Source organism: Pteronotus mesoamericanus, unplaced genomic scaffold (genome assembly GCF_021234165.1).
Source record: "Pteronotus mesoamericanus isolate MK-2021 breed Mesoamerican mustached bat unplaced genomic scaffold, CSHL_Meso_final contig_25, whole genome shotgun sequence".
Taxonomy (NCBI): domain Eukaryota; kingdom Metazoa; phylum Chordata; class Mammalia; order Chiroptera; family Mormoopidae; genus Pteronotus; species Pteronotus mesoamericanus.
Window position 1 is genome coordinate 36,217,721 of NW_026555105.1, and position 18,559 is coordinate 36,236,279.

An 18,559-nucleotide genomic window follows, 5' to 3' on the forward strand; every position below is an offset into this window, starting at 1 on the left:
TGTGGCCGCCCTTGTCTTTCTTGATGCTGAAACAGTCGGAAGATTAATGCACACAGCTCTGATGTTCTGTGAAGCACAAGGGGAGGCGGGGAGGGGATGAAGAGGGAGAGAGAGAGAGGAATAAGAGCTGCAAAAAGAGTGGGTACAGGACACAACTAGATGCACCACGCATTGACTATATGGCAAAATCCAGCGTTGCCATTGGCTGGCAGGGGTGGGACAGTCCAGGCCTACTTCAGCCAGTGTCAAATTTGTCTCATCTTCCAGTTAAGGTGGCTATTCAGTCCTGGTCATCTGAGCACTAAACAAATTCATGACCATCTGAGGTTTCTTCCTGCAAGAAGATGAATACCAACCTTTCTGTGATGTTTCCCTGTCCACAAAGGGGGCATGACTTCTTAAAAGAAGAAGCTGCACTATTTAGTTAATTCTATAACCTGTGGGCCACCTTTGCTGAGAAATATTTTTAAATAACAAAATATAGATGTACCAATAACAAAAAGGGGAGTTTTAAATTTTCTATCCTTTATAAAATGAATCATAAAACTGAGTTCCCAGAAAGTTCAAACCACACTTATTTTGGATAAGCTTCCTCCAGGAGAAAGGATGTTAACTCATAAAGAGATATTTGTTGGCAAAAATGGTGACTTGATTTATAAGTTAATGGCAGAGGATGGAGATCTGGACCTGTTATTATTTGTTTTTCTAGACCTGTTGTTTCTGTTAGGGAGAAAATCAACCAAATAATGCAATAATACTGTGCATTTATTCACAAATATTTATCAAGCCTAAGATAAAATTCTAAGCACCACACTGATGCCCTGAGACACAGAAGTGAACAAAATAGACACATGCCCTGTACTCAAAGACCTTGCTACCTGACAGTGAATGAAACATACAAACAATGGTAATAGAAGGCTGAAAAGTATGGTATTAGTGGAAAACCTGGAGAGCTGAATCCAGAAAGGCTTCTGGGGAAATGTCTGCTGAACATATAGGCTAGTCAGGAGTAGGGTGAGCCATGGCAGAAGCTGCAATGTAAGCACAAGGGGTGGACTATGAGATTTTGAGGAGAAAAGAGAGACCCTTGAGAGAAATGACCATTTTATGTCAATTCTATATATCCTGCAAGACCATAGTTGTCCTTCCTTAAGCTGACTTGTATACCATGTTAGGTAGTGATGCTTGTGTAATAATGTCCTTTGACCATCGGGGACAAGTAAGGAATGTCAGCATCCAAGCTTTGACTGTGTGCAGCCCAACTCCCTCATTTCAAAATTTCCATGGACAGAAAGACTCAAGTCAGTGTACTAAAATTCTAGGTTCCTTGCCACAGAATAGTATATCAAGCAGAGAACAATATGGCCCCAAACACCAATGTTTTGATGTCAGAAAGCCTGTCGCATTGACTGCTGCTGAGTTAACTCTGGAGAGGCTTTTTAGAAGTTATGTGAACCACAGGTGTCCACAGGTTTGTCCCTTCTCTGTGTCCCTCTGCCCACTTCAGGTTTTCCCCCCACATACTCACAATCCAGGACTACAGGACTTTGCTCCTTTTCAACTGCCCAGCAAGAAGTCATTCCCACAAGGCATCAAAGAGTAACACCAACTTTACAAAGATGCCATAGGGTATAAAGAGGAGGTTGTATCATGCACCCATTACTAGTGTATTTTAGAATAAGTTATGCAACCTTTCTGTCCTTCCCAAAGTCCCCTCTCAAATACACTGAAACTGAGAGTTCCTCTTTTCCTGATCCTGCACTTACCTACACTGTCCCTGAGACCCCCTACTCTCTGCCCTCTGTGCTCTAGGATTTCTCCTTAAATATCTATTATCTATTGCCTCCCTGTCACTGCCATGCACAATAACTTTATTTCTCCTCTGAAACTTGGCTCCAGTCAACACCCAGTCCTTGAAGGCTGACCTTCCACTTAGAAACAAGCTTATCGAGGAATGTCTTGAGTAAAAGCATTCTCTCCCCACTGGGAATTCTAGTAAAGTTTTCTAGAGGAATATAGTTGTCTTCAAATAGTTACATAAGAAAAGGTGAGGGTGGGATCCAAAAAGGATGGGTGGGCTAGTTAGTGCCTCCTCCTTGATTCTCAGAATGTGTAACCCACACACCACACCCATGTGGGACTCAGGATTCGGCAGTGTCCCGCAGGGCATCCAGGATGGCAGATCAACTGCACCTGGGATCTGAGCCCTTACCACCCCATACCTCCTGTGAGCTAGGGACCAAAACTCTGTATTTACCCACCACTGTGTCCACAGGTATCCGGATGCTAGACCAGCCATTTATGACAGACATCATTGAGGCCTCCTCCATTAGCCACGTGCCCCAGCTGATCGACATCTACAGCGCCAGCTGGGGCCCAACAGACAACGGGAAGACAGTGGATGGGCCCCGAGAGCTCACTCTACAGGCAATGGCTGATGGTGTGAACAAGGTAAAGTCGTTCCTGCCACCATGCCCTGGTTCCAACACTGGGTGGGGGTGGGGGGGGTCAAAAGGAGATGGACAAGAGGTAACAATAAGGGTGGAATGCGTGTAGCTGTCACCCTTTGCATTATCTCAGCTTCAATGAAAAATGGACCCCAAAGCAGGGTTAGGTGTACAGATTTTTGAAAGGGATGCCTGTGGAGGACAAAGGGGAGGTGGCTAGAGGAGGCAGGGCGCATCTTCAGACACAGACAGTGATGCAGACCTGGAGCCTGAGAAGGAAGGTCCTACTCTACCCTGGTACTCATAGGAGGGGGCCTGACTAGTGACAACAAACTGCCCCCTGCCCTGCCCAAGGAGTCGTCCGCAGACAGTGGGACCTCAGCATAAACTGGATGCAGATGCAGCCACGGGGATGGTAAACCCAGGGCACTCCCAGCCTGAGGTGTAAGCAGTGTGGTCTCCATGGCCGCAGCTCCCTGAGATGAGCGCAGGGACAGAGCCGAGGAGATGGGACAAGGCAGAGCCAAGAGGGAGGGCTGCAGGGAGTGTTGGGGTCAGTGGCTGCACAGAGAGATAGAGGAGAGACTCTCTCTGAGCTCTCAGGGCAGGGTCCTTCCCCCAGACAAGACAGCCAGGCTGCTGGATCAGTCTCTCTTGGTTCAGGTCCCAGTTGTACAACTCAGTGCCTGAGCATCCAGCTGCAATAAGTTGACCTCACTGTGCCTCGTTTTTTGATAATACATTCCTACTGGGATCATTGTTAGGTGTAAAAGAGATAAATATATAAGTGCTTGGAACTGGGAAATGCCCCACAAAGGGCTGGTGCTTGCCCTGGTCACTGTGGAAGTTAAAGTCACAGCCCCAAAACTTAATGGCATGAAGCGCACTGTTTTACTACAGCCTGTAAAATCTGTGTGTCAGGAATTCAGTGGGCGTGGTGGGGATGCTTGTCTCTGCTCCACCGTTCCTGGGCCTCTCAGCTGGAAGACTAGTGACTTGAATTTAAAAAAATGTTGTGTTTTCACATGTTCTTGCAATGTGTTGAATTCAGAATTACTCCTAGTTGGTGCCATACACCCATTACGTGGGGTTGTAGTCATTTTGCTGCACTTGGTCTTTTTTAAGTATTGGACTTGCCATGGGGTTGACACCAATGCCCCCTCCATACTTTCCTTTCCCTTTTCTTACTCAACCATCATGTGAGAATCACATCCCAAAGATTACAGCAGGGGTGTGTAGAGTAAGAGCAATTAGGTCCTAAGGAGGGGACAAACAACTATAAGAAGTTTAGAATATGGACTTCGGAAAATCCATTTAGGAATCATTAAAATTTTGCTTCTTGGATTTTCACAAATTTCAAGTAGACAAAATGGCTATAGCCATAATCTAGGTATATAAACTAGCACTATTATAAATAAATTGTAAAATGAACCCGTTCTGTGTATATGTTTAAATTATTTACAGTCTGTATACAGAAAACACATAAACTCATTACTTATACATTAATGACACTAAAAGACATAAATGGACAAAACACCATATGTTTAACAGTAGTCTGAAAAGGTAAAAATATTAGAGAAAACAGCTGAAGATTACTTTTTCTTTTATATATCTTTAAAGAGTTACCATAGGCCAAGCATTGTTTCATTTTTTTTTTAAACTATAATCACTATGCTGTACATTGGATATCCAGAACTCATGTATAATATAACTGGAAATGTGTACCTTTGACCAACATCTTCCCAATCCTTCCACCCCTACTACCACAGCCCCTGGCAACAGCCATTCTAGTCTCTGTCACTATGAGTTTGTTTTTTTATGTTCCATATGTGAGATCATACAGAATTTGTCTTTCTCTGACTTATTTCACTTACTGCCCTCAAATTCCATCCGTGTTGTCACAAATGGCAGATTTTCTTCTTTTTATGGCTGGATAATATTCTAGTGTGTGTGTGTGTGTGTGTGTGTGTGTAGATGATAGATAGATGGATAGATAGATAGATAGATAGATAGATAGATAGATAGATAGATAGAGATGGAATGCAGATCTCTCTTCAAGATACTGATCTCATGTCCTATGAATATAGGGCAATGCAAAAATAGGTTTATTGTTGTGAGTACATAAAACACAGTTTATTCTTGTATTTTTTTATTCATTATTGTATTGTTTTCTATTCAAGCAACTGTAAACCTATACTTGCCATACCCTGTATACCCAGAACTGGGATGGCTGGTTCATAAAGCAGTTCTAGTTTTAGTTTTTTGAGGAACCTCTATACCAGTTTCTATAATGGCTGTACCAATTTGCATGCTCACCAACAATGCACAACTGTTTCCTTTTCTCCACATGCTCCACAACACTTATCGCTTGTATTTTTTATAATAGTAAAGGCTACTTTTCTTTCTACATTCCTGAGGTCAGAGAACACATGTTTTCTTCTCCAGCTAATCCTCGGGAATAGCCTAGGACTTGAAAACATGGTAGGTCATCTGTTCAATAAATAGTTGTAGAACTAATACATAAATGAAATTTGATGGCTGAAAGATTAAAAGTCATATAGAAGTCTATAACTGTAGTTGAAGTCTTTGGTGGGCCATCCCCAGCTGCTGCATTTGCTGCTGATGACTCATAGCTGCCCCTTTCCAAGAGAATTGTCCTGGTTGACAGGATTCTTCTCATCCAGAAGATTCTGCCCACACCTACACCCACTGGGGAGCCCACTGCCAATGATGGACTGATTCAGGGTAGAAAGAGCCAGCCTGCTTGGCTCCTGCAGGGGCCACTCTGGGGTGAAATTTATGCTCCAGAACCCCTAGTGAATCAGGCCAATCAATGCTCACCTTTACTCAAGACCACATCATTTTGGGGTTCCTTTCCTTGCCCCTCCTGTTTTACTTCCTTACTCACAGATTTCTCCTGAAAGCTCTCTCTCAGTATGTCTGGAGCACCCAAGTCCCTACCTCTGGCTCTGCCCCTAGGGGACCCACCTTATAACATTCATTTGTGTTTGCTCTTTCTCATGGCTTCCAGGAAGCTCAGAACTAAGTTTGCACCTAACAACATAGATATTTTCAGGCTAGGTTTTCTGCTACCCCTTTTCCTCCCTTCTCATCATGAACCATGGCCTCCAAAATCATTCCTTAGCTTTTCTTCCTATATCCATTTTTACAGTCCTATTGAATCTAAACCTCTGAATGCAAAGTCCTATAAAATTTGTAAAAGAGTTGACAAAATGAGCCCAGTTTGATTAAATTTGGACATGAAAAATCTAAGTTTTGATCCTCAAATTGTTGCTTGCTTACACTCATTACTAGTATCAATGAACCGAAGTTTTCCTTGGACAAAAATTAGGCTGGGCCCTAAACAACAGTGAACAGTAAACAGTAAGTCAACCTCAGAACAGGGGTCAACCAACCTAGGCTCACAAGCCAAATCCAGCCCAGCAGCTCTCTTCACAAATAATGTTTTATTTGGAACATGGCCAGGCCCACCAGGTCTTTGTGTCCTCCCAGCCACAATTTCTCTTCTGATCAGAGCTGTCACAAGCTCCACATGGCAAGAAGCACATGAATAGAATCATCACTCAGAATGACAGCCTTTTCTGCTGGCCTGTCCACATCTCCATCTTCACAATATGACTGACATTGCATGGAAGGAGGTCTGCTTCTCTGTGCAAGAATTGTTTTATAAGAATTGGTGTGAACAAGTAGAGAACTGAGCTTAAGAGCTGGGAGACGTAAGTTCTCACCTCAGTATTGTCCTTTGTTGGCTGTGGGACTTCAGACTAGTCACTTAGTTTCTCCATTCCTCACTTTCTTCTTCTGTAAAATAGTCACATCAATGCTTCTCAAAGTGTGGCCACTGGCCCACCTAAGAGTTTATAAGAAATGCAGAATCTCAGCCCCATCCCACTCACCAACCTAATATATCAGAATCTGAATTTTAATAAGAGCCCATTTATGTTCAAGAGGTGCTGCTCTAAATGACCTCTAGGATGTGTATCATGTGACCCTAAGATAATAAGACCATAAGACATAGTTTTAAAAAGTCTATAATGTATAGAAAAGAGCAGTAGAGGTGACTCATTTTCTGGAGGTAATTGTGCTGCATATCCTCATTAGGGTGGTACATTGGATGTGTTGATGACTAAGCCATACTCTCTAGTGTGTCTCTGAGTTGTAGGAGCAGAGGTCCAGGTAGCTCAACTGAAGGTGTTTAGTGTTGTAAGGATGCATGAGGAGTAATAAGGGCAATGGGATAGGTTCAGGCAGGAGTTCATACAGACTGGGACCAGACAGATGTTCTAGACCCAAGTGGTTGCAGGACACCGGCCAAAAAGTATGTAGAGATCCCCGCTAGTGCCCCAAAGTCACAGGGCACAGCCACTCTCACCTTCCCTGTTTCTCACTGACTTTGTATATCCATCTCTTCAATCCATTTTTTCTCTTCCTCTAGGTTTATGCTTACGTGGTACTTCTGCTTGGACAGGGCCCCATCAGCACCCTCCTTTATCACAACCTGCCAGCCTCTACCCAACTGCCATCTGCTCCCACTCCAATGGTTTAAGGGCAATTTTGGCCCAATTAGGGGAGACACCATTCCCCCTGCTAGGTTCCAAAAGTAAGAAATGAGGTTCTTTTGGAAAGGTCTAGAACTTGAGAGGTCAGAGGATAGTTAGAAGGTTGCTAGCACAGCCCACTCTTTTCTATCTCAATAACATCAAGTGGCAATCATCTATATTCATGCTGGCTTTTCAGCCTTCTGATGAAGTTTCTTCTGAGCTGTTAAATTCTTTCAAATGTCTAAACAGAAGTGTAAGACCATATGCTCCATCTCTTTTATGGGTTTAATTGTGTCCCCCAAAATTCATATGTTGAGTTCTTAATCCCCAGTATCTCAGAATGTGAGTGTATTTGGAAACAGGGTCATTAGAGATGTAATTAGTTAGGATGAGGTCATACTAAAACAGGGTGGACTTCTAATCCAATATGACCGGTGTCTGTGTAAACAGGGTAATTTGGACATAGACACACACCAGAAGAAGATGAAAGCAGAGATTGGGTTTATGCTTTGACAAGCCAAGGAGCACAAATGATTGGCAGCAAACCACCAGAAGCTGGGAGAAAGGGGTAGAACAGATCCTTCCTTCACAGCCCTCAAGGGAACCAACCCTGCCAACACCTTGATCTTGGACTTTAGCCTCAAGACTGCTAAACAATGTTTCTGTTGTTTATACTACCTGGCTTTGTGGCACCTTGTCACAGCAGCCCTAGAAAATCAATACAACTTCCGTCTTAGAATAGACAGCCAAAAAAGGGATTTGACCAGACTCAAGCAGTATGGAAACATGGACACTTTCCCAGGTTACTCTTGATGTTACCCAGCTCTCTCTTTTATAGCCAAGATGGATGATAGTTGATCTAAGTACAACTTTTACTAGTATATCTGGTAACTAAGTACAACTTTACTAAGTACATCTGGTAACTTGTGAATACCCTTCCTCCGTTCTCTAACAGGGTCCCTCAAAGGAGAAGCATGCAAAATTTCTCATGATGTCATGCTAGGGGAAGAAAGTGTTTCTGAATTAGGGGCAGTGCCATGCTAGAGTTGGCTCCTGATGACATCACATTGGTAACTTGAAATTAGATATGGAAATTGACAAACAGAGATTTTGTGTGCCCCCTTCAGACAGCTGGTTGTTAAGCATTTGCCAGCTCACCACTGGTTAGAGGACTGCTGGCTTCCCGTCAGTTAGGGCAGTAAGATACCCACTTATTCTCCCTGTAACAAAGACCAGCTTTTCTTCAGGAGTCTGGAAATTCCCCTTGGGAAGAAGAAAAACACCTAAAACACTAAGGCTTTGTTTTTCCCCAAAATGACAAGTTCCCCAAGATTGAGGAGGAACAACTTTTCTGCGTAATTCAAGTAAAGACCTCATACCTTAGGCCATTCAGCACTCAAGCACAACAAAAGGATCCCAGAAACACAATTATGAAATAAGAAACTGTGTATGTATGACTGTGGCTGAACATTGACACTAGGACAGGGTCTGTTGAGGAACTAACAAAGTGGTTTTATTACAAGGCTATGCCAATCGACTGTTGACATTCAGCCTATCTGACATTTGAACGGCTCGATGCCATTTACAGAGGGGGGTGTCTACCAACAGGAACCCCAGGGGAGGTGGTGGTGGTGGTGGTGGTGTGGCTGCATTTCAGTGCCCAGACCCCTAGGAGTTCTTAGGATAAAACTTTTACACACAAACAGCTTGTTTCCTCATCACATTATTCACTGTGTGGCTGGAAAGAAAGGATTACACATCCAAGCCCAGAACAAGGTGACAGCAGGTACCCAGGGGAACACTTGGCAGATGTCTCCCTTTCCCAGCAGACTTGGATTTTCACTGAGAAGTATTTTTTGACACCCAAGGCCAAAAGAAAGTCAGGCAAGGAGGTGACATGTGCCCTCAGTGAGAATTTACAATGCAGATGGCACTCAATGCAGCACATCCCTGGGTGACTTCTGTCATTTTCTATGCCCTTCTGAACTGTTCCACTGCTTTTCAAGTCTGGGCATTTCTCTGCCCTCCATATGTAGCCTCCCCTGCTGCAGCTACACAGGCCTTTTCAAGTGTGATTGTTCTGCAAAGCATACCAAGCATGCCGAAACTTAAGAGAAAAATTGTTATGACTTATCTTCAGATGACAGCATGTAAATATTTTACGAAGTGAAGTGAGCATGATAAAAAAAAAAATACATGATTTCTCATTTGACTTTCCCCCAGCCTGTGGGGATGATTCTTTCCTGGTTTCAAGGTGACATTTTTGAACAGTGTTGTAGAGTTTTGTGGGTGATCATGTAGTATACATTGCTATCATACATTTCCTTCCAGTTATTTCAGTTGTCTGGTCTACTAGAAAGGAAAATCCACCTCTGAAAGGTGGTCTCTACCTAAATAAAGGAGTCAGATAATTACCTTCTTTTCAAAGGCAGTTCTTGTGCTTGCCTTTGAACTTTAGCATCATGCAAATAGGTTTTGTTTGCCTGACATATTGTCACACTGCAGGGCAGTTATAAGGGGCATGCTGCAGCGGGGGAGTGCGGCAGAGCACGCAGCGCTCCCTGAAACCTGAGGGAAACCAGCTGGGGCCAGCTGGGGTGGGACCAGGGCTCTGAAACCCGCAGAGCCCATCCCTGGGTTGTCACGGATGAGGGAGCGTAAACACAAAACGTCTCAAACACTTCTCTGTTTGTCAGGAGAGCAGACAGGGGCACTTCCCTCTCACCAGAGAAGGCCGTGGCACATCCCTTTAATGGGGAAGGCCCCATTGTCCTTAGTTCCAAGGCTTTTATTGAAAATCTTATCAGTGGGCTATGTAACAGGAATGCATACATTATACATCAGTATGGTAAGTTTCACAGTGAATATATGATGCTTTTAACAAGACAAGTGACAGGAGTACACTGATTTACATGGCTCCGAAAGGAGACTAGAATCAACAATAGAGACTATAGATAAGGGGAAAGTAGACTTAAAGGTGTCTTAAAGATATAGGGTAAAAGGTGTAAATAAAGTAAATGTCTTAACGATACCAGGTAAGGGGCATAAATAAGACAAATGTCTTAACAAGATAAGGGGCATAAATAAAGGTCCTTCACAGCAAGAGCTGACCAGAGATCTGAGGGAGGAACAGAGCACACTCTAAAGAATTTACTTTTAGGTCTCATTACCCTGGGACCCGCCAGGTCTAATTCAGGGCTGTTTTTCCTGCACTGTTTCAAGCCTGAGCCAGGCGGGGGGAAGGGAGCCACCAAGGGTTAAGGAGACTGCTTCTCGATTGCAATGAGGATTCCAGCCGTGTTCAAGCCAAGCTGAAGGGTACAGGGGGCCTTTTCACCCCTTCTCCGTGTCCCCCAATTTCTTATCTGCTGCCAAAATCAGCCAACACCTGTCTTAGGTCGTAAACCTCAGCACAAGGTCACTTACCTGTCATTGGCTATTGACCCTCCATGGCAAAGCAGGGGGCAGGGTCTATGTCCCTGCCAGGGGTGGGGACAGGCCAAGTCTCCTCAGGAGCCTGTTTCTCCAAGGCCTCCTGATTATTTCCATCCTTGGGCCCTCCAGCCCGTTGGCAGGGTTACAAGTTTTGAAACCAGTCTGGGCTTTTCCCAATAATATATTAATGACCAAAAGGAAGAGGAAGAGAAAAGAGGATAAGAGACCTTCATCTGAAGTGTACTAGTTGCCACAAATCCCACCACTCCCAATTGTCCTATATCTGCTTCACACAAAAGCATTACCTACCTGGCTCATTACGGATTTGAGTTTGCTTCTCCCAAGCTTGCTCAGTAAACACTTCAGGAGGCAGCAAAGAACAGATGAGAGGAAGGAAGAGGAAAACTTTTCCCCTTTACCTCAGTCTTTTCCTCTGTAACTTCATAGTCTACATGTTGAGTTTACAGTTTTAAAGCAATCTTTTCATTATATGTGGGAAGTGGGCAAGTCAGAAACCCCTGAATTATGACATAACTAATAAGTAACTTCCATCTTAGTTTGGGATCCCCCAGAAGCAGACCCTGAGAAAAGGACTAAGTTCAAGTAGTTAATTTGGGAAGTCAAGGGATCACCAGAAGTGAATAAAAAAATATGACAGGGAAGAAAAGGACCGATAAATGTTGTGCTGTTGAGCCAGCTATTGAGCAACTGGAGCTTAATCCAACTGGGAAACTGGCAAACCATAAGGAATACACACTGAAGTTACCCCACCTGATGACCAAGGAGCTGGGGTAAATGCCATTGTCTAAGTAAATGCCCCAACACTCTCAGCCCAGGGGCAGGTGTTCAGAGCAGCCTCCAGCCTCTTGGGAGAAAGCCCTTAGACAAAGAGATGCCTGTGCTGGCATTTGGAAATCCCCAGTGTACAGAATATATTAGGTCTAAGGGATATGAGCCGATACCTACTGCCATCTCTGCTACAATCTCCAGAGTGCAATTTGAGTAAAACATAAGCTGAGACTTAGAGTCATTGCTCTCTGGGTATTAAAGGGCCAGGCCATGTATTTGCTGGTCAGAAAAAGATGTAGCCCTTGCATAGAGACTGATGGAGGAACAAAGGCCAGCCATTATGGGAGAGAGCATCTTAAATTGCTCTGACAACAAGAAAGCGAGTTCAGATTAACCCTAGAGGACCTTGAAAATAACAATTGATTCATGAAGTTCTTTCCACATCTTGAGAAAATGCAGCCACCCAGAGTAACCTTTACATGTCTTCGGCTGGCTCTGATGACTACACCCCAACCTCTTATTAATCATACTCAGGATTACTACCAACGGGAACATCTGAGGGATATTTAAGGACAAGGCCTATAGAAAATCCACTGAGGCACAGATGAGACAGCATTGATTGTTTATTCCCTGGGGGACTTTGCAAAGAGCACAAGCACAGATCCCATATCATCAGGCTGAAATGTACTAGAGAGGGGTCACTTGCAAGAGACTGGCTCAAAAGCCACCATCCAGGAAAGGCGGGTGGGCTACCTATGGAGAAAGTGATTAATCAGAAAGGGCCAGGCGAGGCCCTGGTGCCGCCTGCTGAAATTTAATCAGAGCAGTGGGTCTGACACAGTGGCAGCAAGTGCCAGGGCCTCTGGCAGGCAATGAATGCCTCCTGCCAAGAAGCTCTCAGGAATGCTCCACAAGCCCTGATTTATGCTCTAAAACCAAAACAAGGGTGGCAACTCAGCAAGGGCTGCCACAGCAGGGAGTATATAGTTCAGGCTCTGAAACAGTTGTTGCAGCTACAATTCCTCATTTCACTTCTGATAAGAAAGGGAAGCCAAGGGTGGTGATTTTCAGTTCTACGGTCCTTGGTTCAGCTTTCCTGGAGATTCTGGGACCCTCACCCTACTCCTGGCGAATTCTACAGATCCGATGAGGGCACCAAGGCAGGCTCGGTGATGCCCAAGGTCGGCTGCAGTGTACAGCTCCAGCAGGGCCAACCATCCTCTCTCTGCTCCTCTCCCTTAGGGCACCATGGAAGTAGCTCCTCAGTGCATCTCCACAGGGAATTAGTGCCCCAGGGGCAACCACCAGCCTCTCTGTTCTAGCAGCAGTTTCACAAGGGGATCTCCAGAGGGACTGAGCCCAGTTGCCTATGGGGGGAACCTGCTCATCAGTACAAACTTGTCTTTTCTTCCTTCCATCTCATGCTACCTCATCACTCACTAATGCTTCTTGAAATTATCTATCCCCAGATTAGCTACCCACTTTCAATTCTTTGTGTCGACACCTATTTTTGAAGAAACATAAATTGGGACTGACCCTTTCTCCCTATTGGTGTGACCCAGCAGTTCTCCGAAAGTAAGCCCAGCTCCTTTCAGGAGGATCCATTCACCCATCATCCCTGCTTAAGCCTTGAATGACTTCACCACAACCTCCAACACTCCATGTATGGAAAAGAAGTAAAGAATGAAACATAAAACAGCTGCACAGAAATATAATTCAGTCACTGATATTGTGACAGAGAGAAACTTTCTAAGCATAAACACAAAGGGAAAATATTTAACAAAAAAGAGTAATAAATATTATTACATAAAACATTTAAAAATGTCTGCAAGTCTGGTCATTGTTAAAGCTGAGTAATGGATACATTGGGAGTCATATTTTTCATTCTACTTGTGTAGTGCTTAACATCTTTCAAATCAAAAAGTTTTCATTCACACTAAAAAAATAAAAAACAATTCAGTAAATGGTTAAGTTGTCAGGAGTAAAAATATACATCTAGGGAAAAGTGAGAAAAAATTGTTCTAATTTTATACAAATGGATATTAGTAGTTTGGGATAAAAGTTCACAGGACTATAATACACAGAGTTTGGTTTTTTTTTAATGTTCTATCTGATATAACCTAAGTGGAAGTAAATAGGATGAACAGTGTCAGTCAGGAGAGGCTACCTTACTTATGCCATGGCAACAAGCTGCCCCAAAAGCTCAGCAGCTTCAAAACACAAAGATTTCTCATTCAGCTACACATCCATCATGGTCAGCAGGAGGCTCTGCTGGTTACCAGTCACTATGCAGAGGGAAAGAACTGTGCAGCATCCAGCACTGACCAGTAACTGGTTCAGCCTAGAAATGATACTATGTACAAGTCATTCACTCTCACAATTCATTGATTAAAATTTCATACAAGCCTAGCCAGTGTGGCTCAGTTGGTTAGAACTTTGTCCCATAAACTGAAAGGTCACAGATTTGATCCCCCAGTCAGGGCCCATGCCTGGGTTGCAGTTTCAGTCTCAGTCAGGGTGCATGTGAGAGGCAGTCGATAGATGTTTCTCTTCCCTTCTCTCTCCCTTTCTTCCTCTCTCTCTAAAAATCAGTAAACATGTCCTCGCGTGAAGACTAAAAAAAATTGTTTAATGGCGTACAAGACTCCACCCAACCACAATGTGACATTGTCATAGGTCCAGACAGTGGACAGCTAGAAATATTTGGCCAACAGCACCAATGACTATCACAATGGCTCAGAATATCTGCTAGGTAACTCAAAATGGTAAACAGTGATCTAATCAGGACACATGCAAATGTCAAAGATATTTGTAAATAGATTGAATGATATTGTTTCATGAACTATGAGTGAAGAAAGGCAACATTTGTACATCAATATTGTTTTATATGGCATCTAAAGTATTTGTGAAAAATAGATTTAAAAATATAATGGAAAAACTTTTGCAAATTCAAATGCAATATACAAAAGAAAAGAAGAAAACTTGGGTCAACATATATGCAATATAGATGGTAGAAATTTGGTTAAGGTCCTTAATATAGGAAGAGCTCTAACAAATCAATAAAAAGAATATCATGAAAGAAAAAAATAAGCAAAGGATATTATCTTTGGGGGCTTGTCACTTTGTTATTCATAAAGCAAGGAAATGAGCAGAAATGAGCAGAAATGATACAAAAAGATAAATTCAACTAGTAATGGAAAAAATATAACTCCAAAGAGTGAGGTAATATTTTGCCCACCAAGTTTGCAAAACTATTTTTTTAATGATTATAAATTTTGAACCAGATGGGTTGAATGTTGAATTCTTATGCACTGCTAATAAAAATATAAATTTTAACAAGCTCTTTAAAGCAACAACATGACAATATGCACCAAGAATCTTCATTCATTCTTTTTCATCTAAGATCACTTCTTTTAGAAGTCTGCCTAAGGAAATAAATGGAGATACAAAGACATATATAAAATGTTGTGCACTGCAGCACTTTATAACCTAGAAATAGCCTTCCATGTATGTCTAAGGAAAGGAGTAAATTACGGAATTTAAAAAGACTAATAAAAAATATGGTGCAGAAAAATATTTAATTACATGAGGAAATGTTAATGATATGATAGTAAGAAATGTATTTTAAGCAGGGCCACAAAATAAAATATATTTTATGACCCAAATTTTATTATTAAACCTGTTCATATACTTTGCATTTATCTATAAAACTTGCAGAATACACAAAAATTCACCAGTGATATTTTTAGTCATAGAATATTATAAAGTCTATCAATGTTACATTAAGATGTCAAGATGACTGGAAAATAAAACTTAGCATAGCTGGGTGTTTAGGAAAAGGCAAGCTATACCAGAAGGCTGGTCTCACAAGCATCTGGAGGCAACAAGCACTGGACCAGGTTCTAGTCTGGTCCTTAGCCTGGGTCACTGCACATTGATTAGGGTACAGAGATTAATTCACTTTAGCCCCAAGTTCCTCAAAGTGGGATTTTCACTTCCTGGGATATAGGTGATATGCTGGGGACATGTAGATTAACAGCTATGCTGGAGCTTTACCTAGATTGATGGTAAGCAATTCATGATATTATTTTTATACTATGAGCACAGTGCAAAACCTGCATGAATCTTCACCCGAAGATATGCTTATTGACTTTAGAGAGAGAGCAAGAGAGAGAGAGAGACAGAGAGAAACATCAATGTGAGAGAGAAACATCAGTATGTTGCCTCCTGTATGTGCCCAACTGGGGATCAAAGCTGCAAGCTAGGTATGTGCCCTAACTGAGAACTGAATCTGCAACTTTTTGGTGTATTGGACAGTGCTCCAACCAACTGAGCCACCAAGCCAGGGCAGAAATATGCATGAACTTTTAAAAATGTCATTTGTGAGAGGCTCGTTAGGCTATGCCCTAAAAACCAGCAACTTGAAATTCATTGCCCTTTGCCAGCAGGTTAGAGCAGTTCTCAGCCTTAGCACGATTGACACTTTGGGCCAGGTCATGCTTTGTTGAAGGAGACATGGGGAACTGTCCTATGCCTTGCAAAAGTTTAATAGTATCCCTGTCCTCTACCCACTAAATTCTAGTAGTACATATATGCACACATAGTTGAGACCACCAAAATTGTCTCCATCAGTGCCAAACACCCCCTTGGGTGCAAAATGCTCTGGTAGGAAAATATATTAATTAAATGCCATCAGTAGTGCCTGGGTGAAAAATTCTCACTTGGTAAAAATTTTAGAGATGCGTTAATCCCACTAAGCAACAAAAGACTGATTGAAAGACATAATTCAAAATGAATTTGTACCACATAATTTCATCTAAATGGACTTGCCATCTTCAAAAATAATATTGCATATCAGTTACACATCAATAAAAAAATATAATAGAATCCAAGATGGCAACAGAGTAAGTGGTACCGACACTTACTTCCTCCCAGGACCAAACTGGAATTTCAACTAAGTTATAGAAAAATCATCCTGAATAACCAAATGAACACTAGCTGGAGAGAAGCCTTATAAGCAAGGACATACAGAAGAAACCACATCGCCACAGACTGGTAGGAAGTTCAGAGGTGCAAGAGGGCTGGCTGGGCTCCCATGGGCAGCAGCTGGAGTTTCAGGGGGATATTTCACCAACTGGTGGAGGGGGTTCCCCCTGAGAAGTGTGGAGCCTAAACCCCAACTTGGGCTCCCCAATCTAGAGCACCAGAACCAGGAAAAGAACCCAAATAACATCTGGCTGTGAAAAGCAGTGTGATTTCTGTCTAATGGAAAGAAATGGCTAGAGATGCAGAGAGTCTCTTAAAGGGCAAATGCACAAAATTCCATATGCAGTCACTTACTCTGGGCTCCAGCAAAGTAAGGGCAGCATGGACTAGAGACACATAAGGAGAGTCTGGAGAGAGAGCTAAAGGGTCAGCTGCCAGGAACCCTGTGCAGAGTCATTCCCCATACTGCAGCAACCATGTTTCTCAGACAGAGCACTTCCCTCCAAGCAGCATCAGCCTGCAGGGAAGCCCTACCCTGTGGAGCTTAAAATGGGCTTCGGAGTAGAGCTGAAGGCAATTTCAGTGTTTAAGCTTAACAGAAAGCCTGCGGGCAAAGGCGGATCTGTGGGAGCTCTGAGACCTTAGCTGACTGTCCCCTGGACCCAGTGCTGGTAAAAGTTGGCCTTGGTGCACAGCCTGGTTCTTTCTGCACACAAACAGGCCCAGCAGAGGGAGCCACACACTGTGGATCACTCATAGCTCCAAACAGGTTGCACAGGGCCAGTCACAAGTAGCCTCTGACAAAGGTCTGAAACAGAGTCTTTGCAGTACCACCTAATACATAGAAATAAATAGAAAGAGGAAGCCAAAATGGGGAGACAAAGAAGCAGACCCCAAATGAAAGAACAAAAGAACACTCCAGAAGAAGAACTAAATGAAATGGAGGCAAGCAATTTATCAGGTATAGAGTTTAGAGAGTAATAATTATAAGAATACTCAACAACATGAAAAAAGACAGAGAAACCATTAAAAGGACCAATCAGAAATAAGAATGCAATATCTGAAATAAATAATACATTGGAAGGAATAATCAGTAGGTTAGATGAAGCAGAGAATTGAATCAGCACTCTGGAAGACAAGGTAGGAAAAAACACCCAAGTAAAGCAGCAAAAATAAAAATAAAAAACTTTTAAATCAAAAAAGTTTAAGAAATCTTTGGAACAACATGAAGCACAATGACACTCAACATGAAGCACAATGACACTCAACATGAAACACAACATGGGAATACCAGAAGGAGAAGAGAGTGAGCAAGGAATCAAGAATGTATTTAAAGAAATAATGAGGCTTCCAGTCAGGATGGCAGTGTAGGCAGACATGCCTTACCTCTTCACATAACTACATCAAAATTACAACTAAAATATAGAACAACCATCAGTCATAAACGTCATAAATTGAGTTGAAAGGAAGTCTGACAACTACGAAATTAAAGAAACTACATCTATCCAGACTGGTAGGAGGTGCACAGATGCGGAATGGGCTGGTCTCTCACCCACGTGTGGTGGTTAAAAATTCAGGAGGGATATATTGAGAGTGAGGAGTCCCAGCCCCACCGGGCCCCCCAAACACAGGGTTCCAACATCGTGAAGATAAGTCCCCACAGCTTCTCGCTGCAAAAACCATCAGTGGAAGAATTTGCTGGAGTTGGTGGAAGAACTTGCTAGAGCCCAAAGAGGTTCCTCTTTAAAAACCCACACTTGGACTTACCTACTCAGATTCACTCCTTCTGAGCTCCAGCACTGGGGAGGTAGTTTAAAGGGCACCAGTGGCATACTGGTAGATGCTGAAGTGTCTGGTATCAGGGTAGGCAGAGGACATTGTCCCTTTTATGAGCTCTCCACCAACAAAGCTACAGAGACAGCAGGCTCGTGCTATATTTAAGACTCCATCAACTTAGCTAACACTACTTGACCCAACTTGGAGATCCCCAGAGACTCCACCCTACCCAACTTATGGGCCCACCTAAGCTGCTTTTTCATATGAATGGCTGATCTTGGATATCTTCCTAAGTTCTATCAAATAAGCAACAGCTGGCCTCAGTAATCTCCAAGCTGGGCAATAGCAAAAGCCAGGTTAATTTCACAGGTTGGCTTTGCCTGGGAATCTCCAAGCCCAGCACAAGTGGCAGCCTTTTCAGGTTGATTTGTAGCTCAGACAGGGTGGCCCCAGGCAAAACACAGGTGGGGAGTTGATCTTTCCCTTTACCAACCAGGAAACCCCAGGGCTAGAGCACCCCGTGGGTAGCTACAAATCACTTCAGAGCACTGCCACCCTGCTCCT

At 43.0% G+C, this 18,559-nt stretch overlaps 1 protein-coding gene across 1 annotated transcript in view; it reads left to right on the forward strand.

Moving 5' to 3' along the window:
* PCSK2 (proprotein convertase subtilisin/kexin type 2) overlaps positions 1 to 18,559 on the forward strand; it is a 360,494-nt gene that overhangs the window by 302,062 nt on the left and 39,873 nt on the right. Inside the window, exon 8 of the mRNA XM_054574083.1 lies at positions 2,276 to 2,451. Coding sequence (XP_054430058.1) covers positions 2,276 to 2,451 — 176 coding nt within the window. The remainder of the gene's footprint in view (positions 1 to 2,275; positions 2,452 to 18,559) is intronic.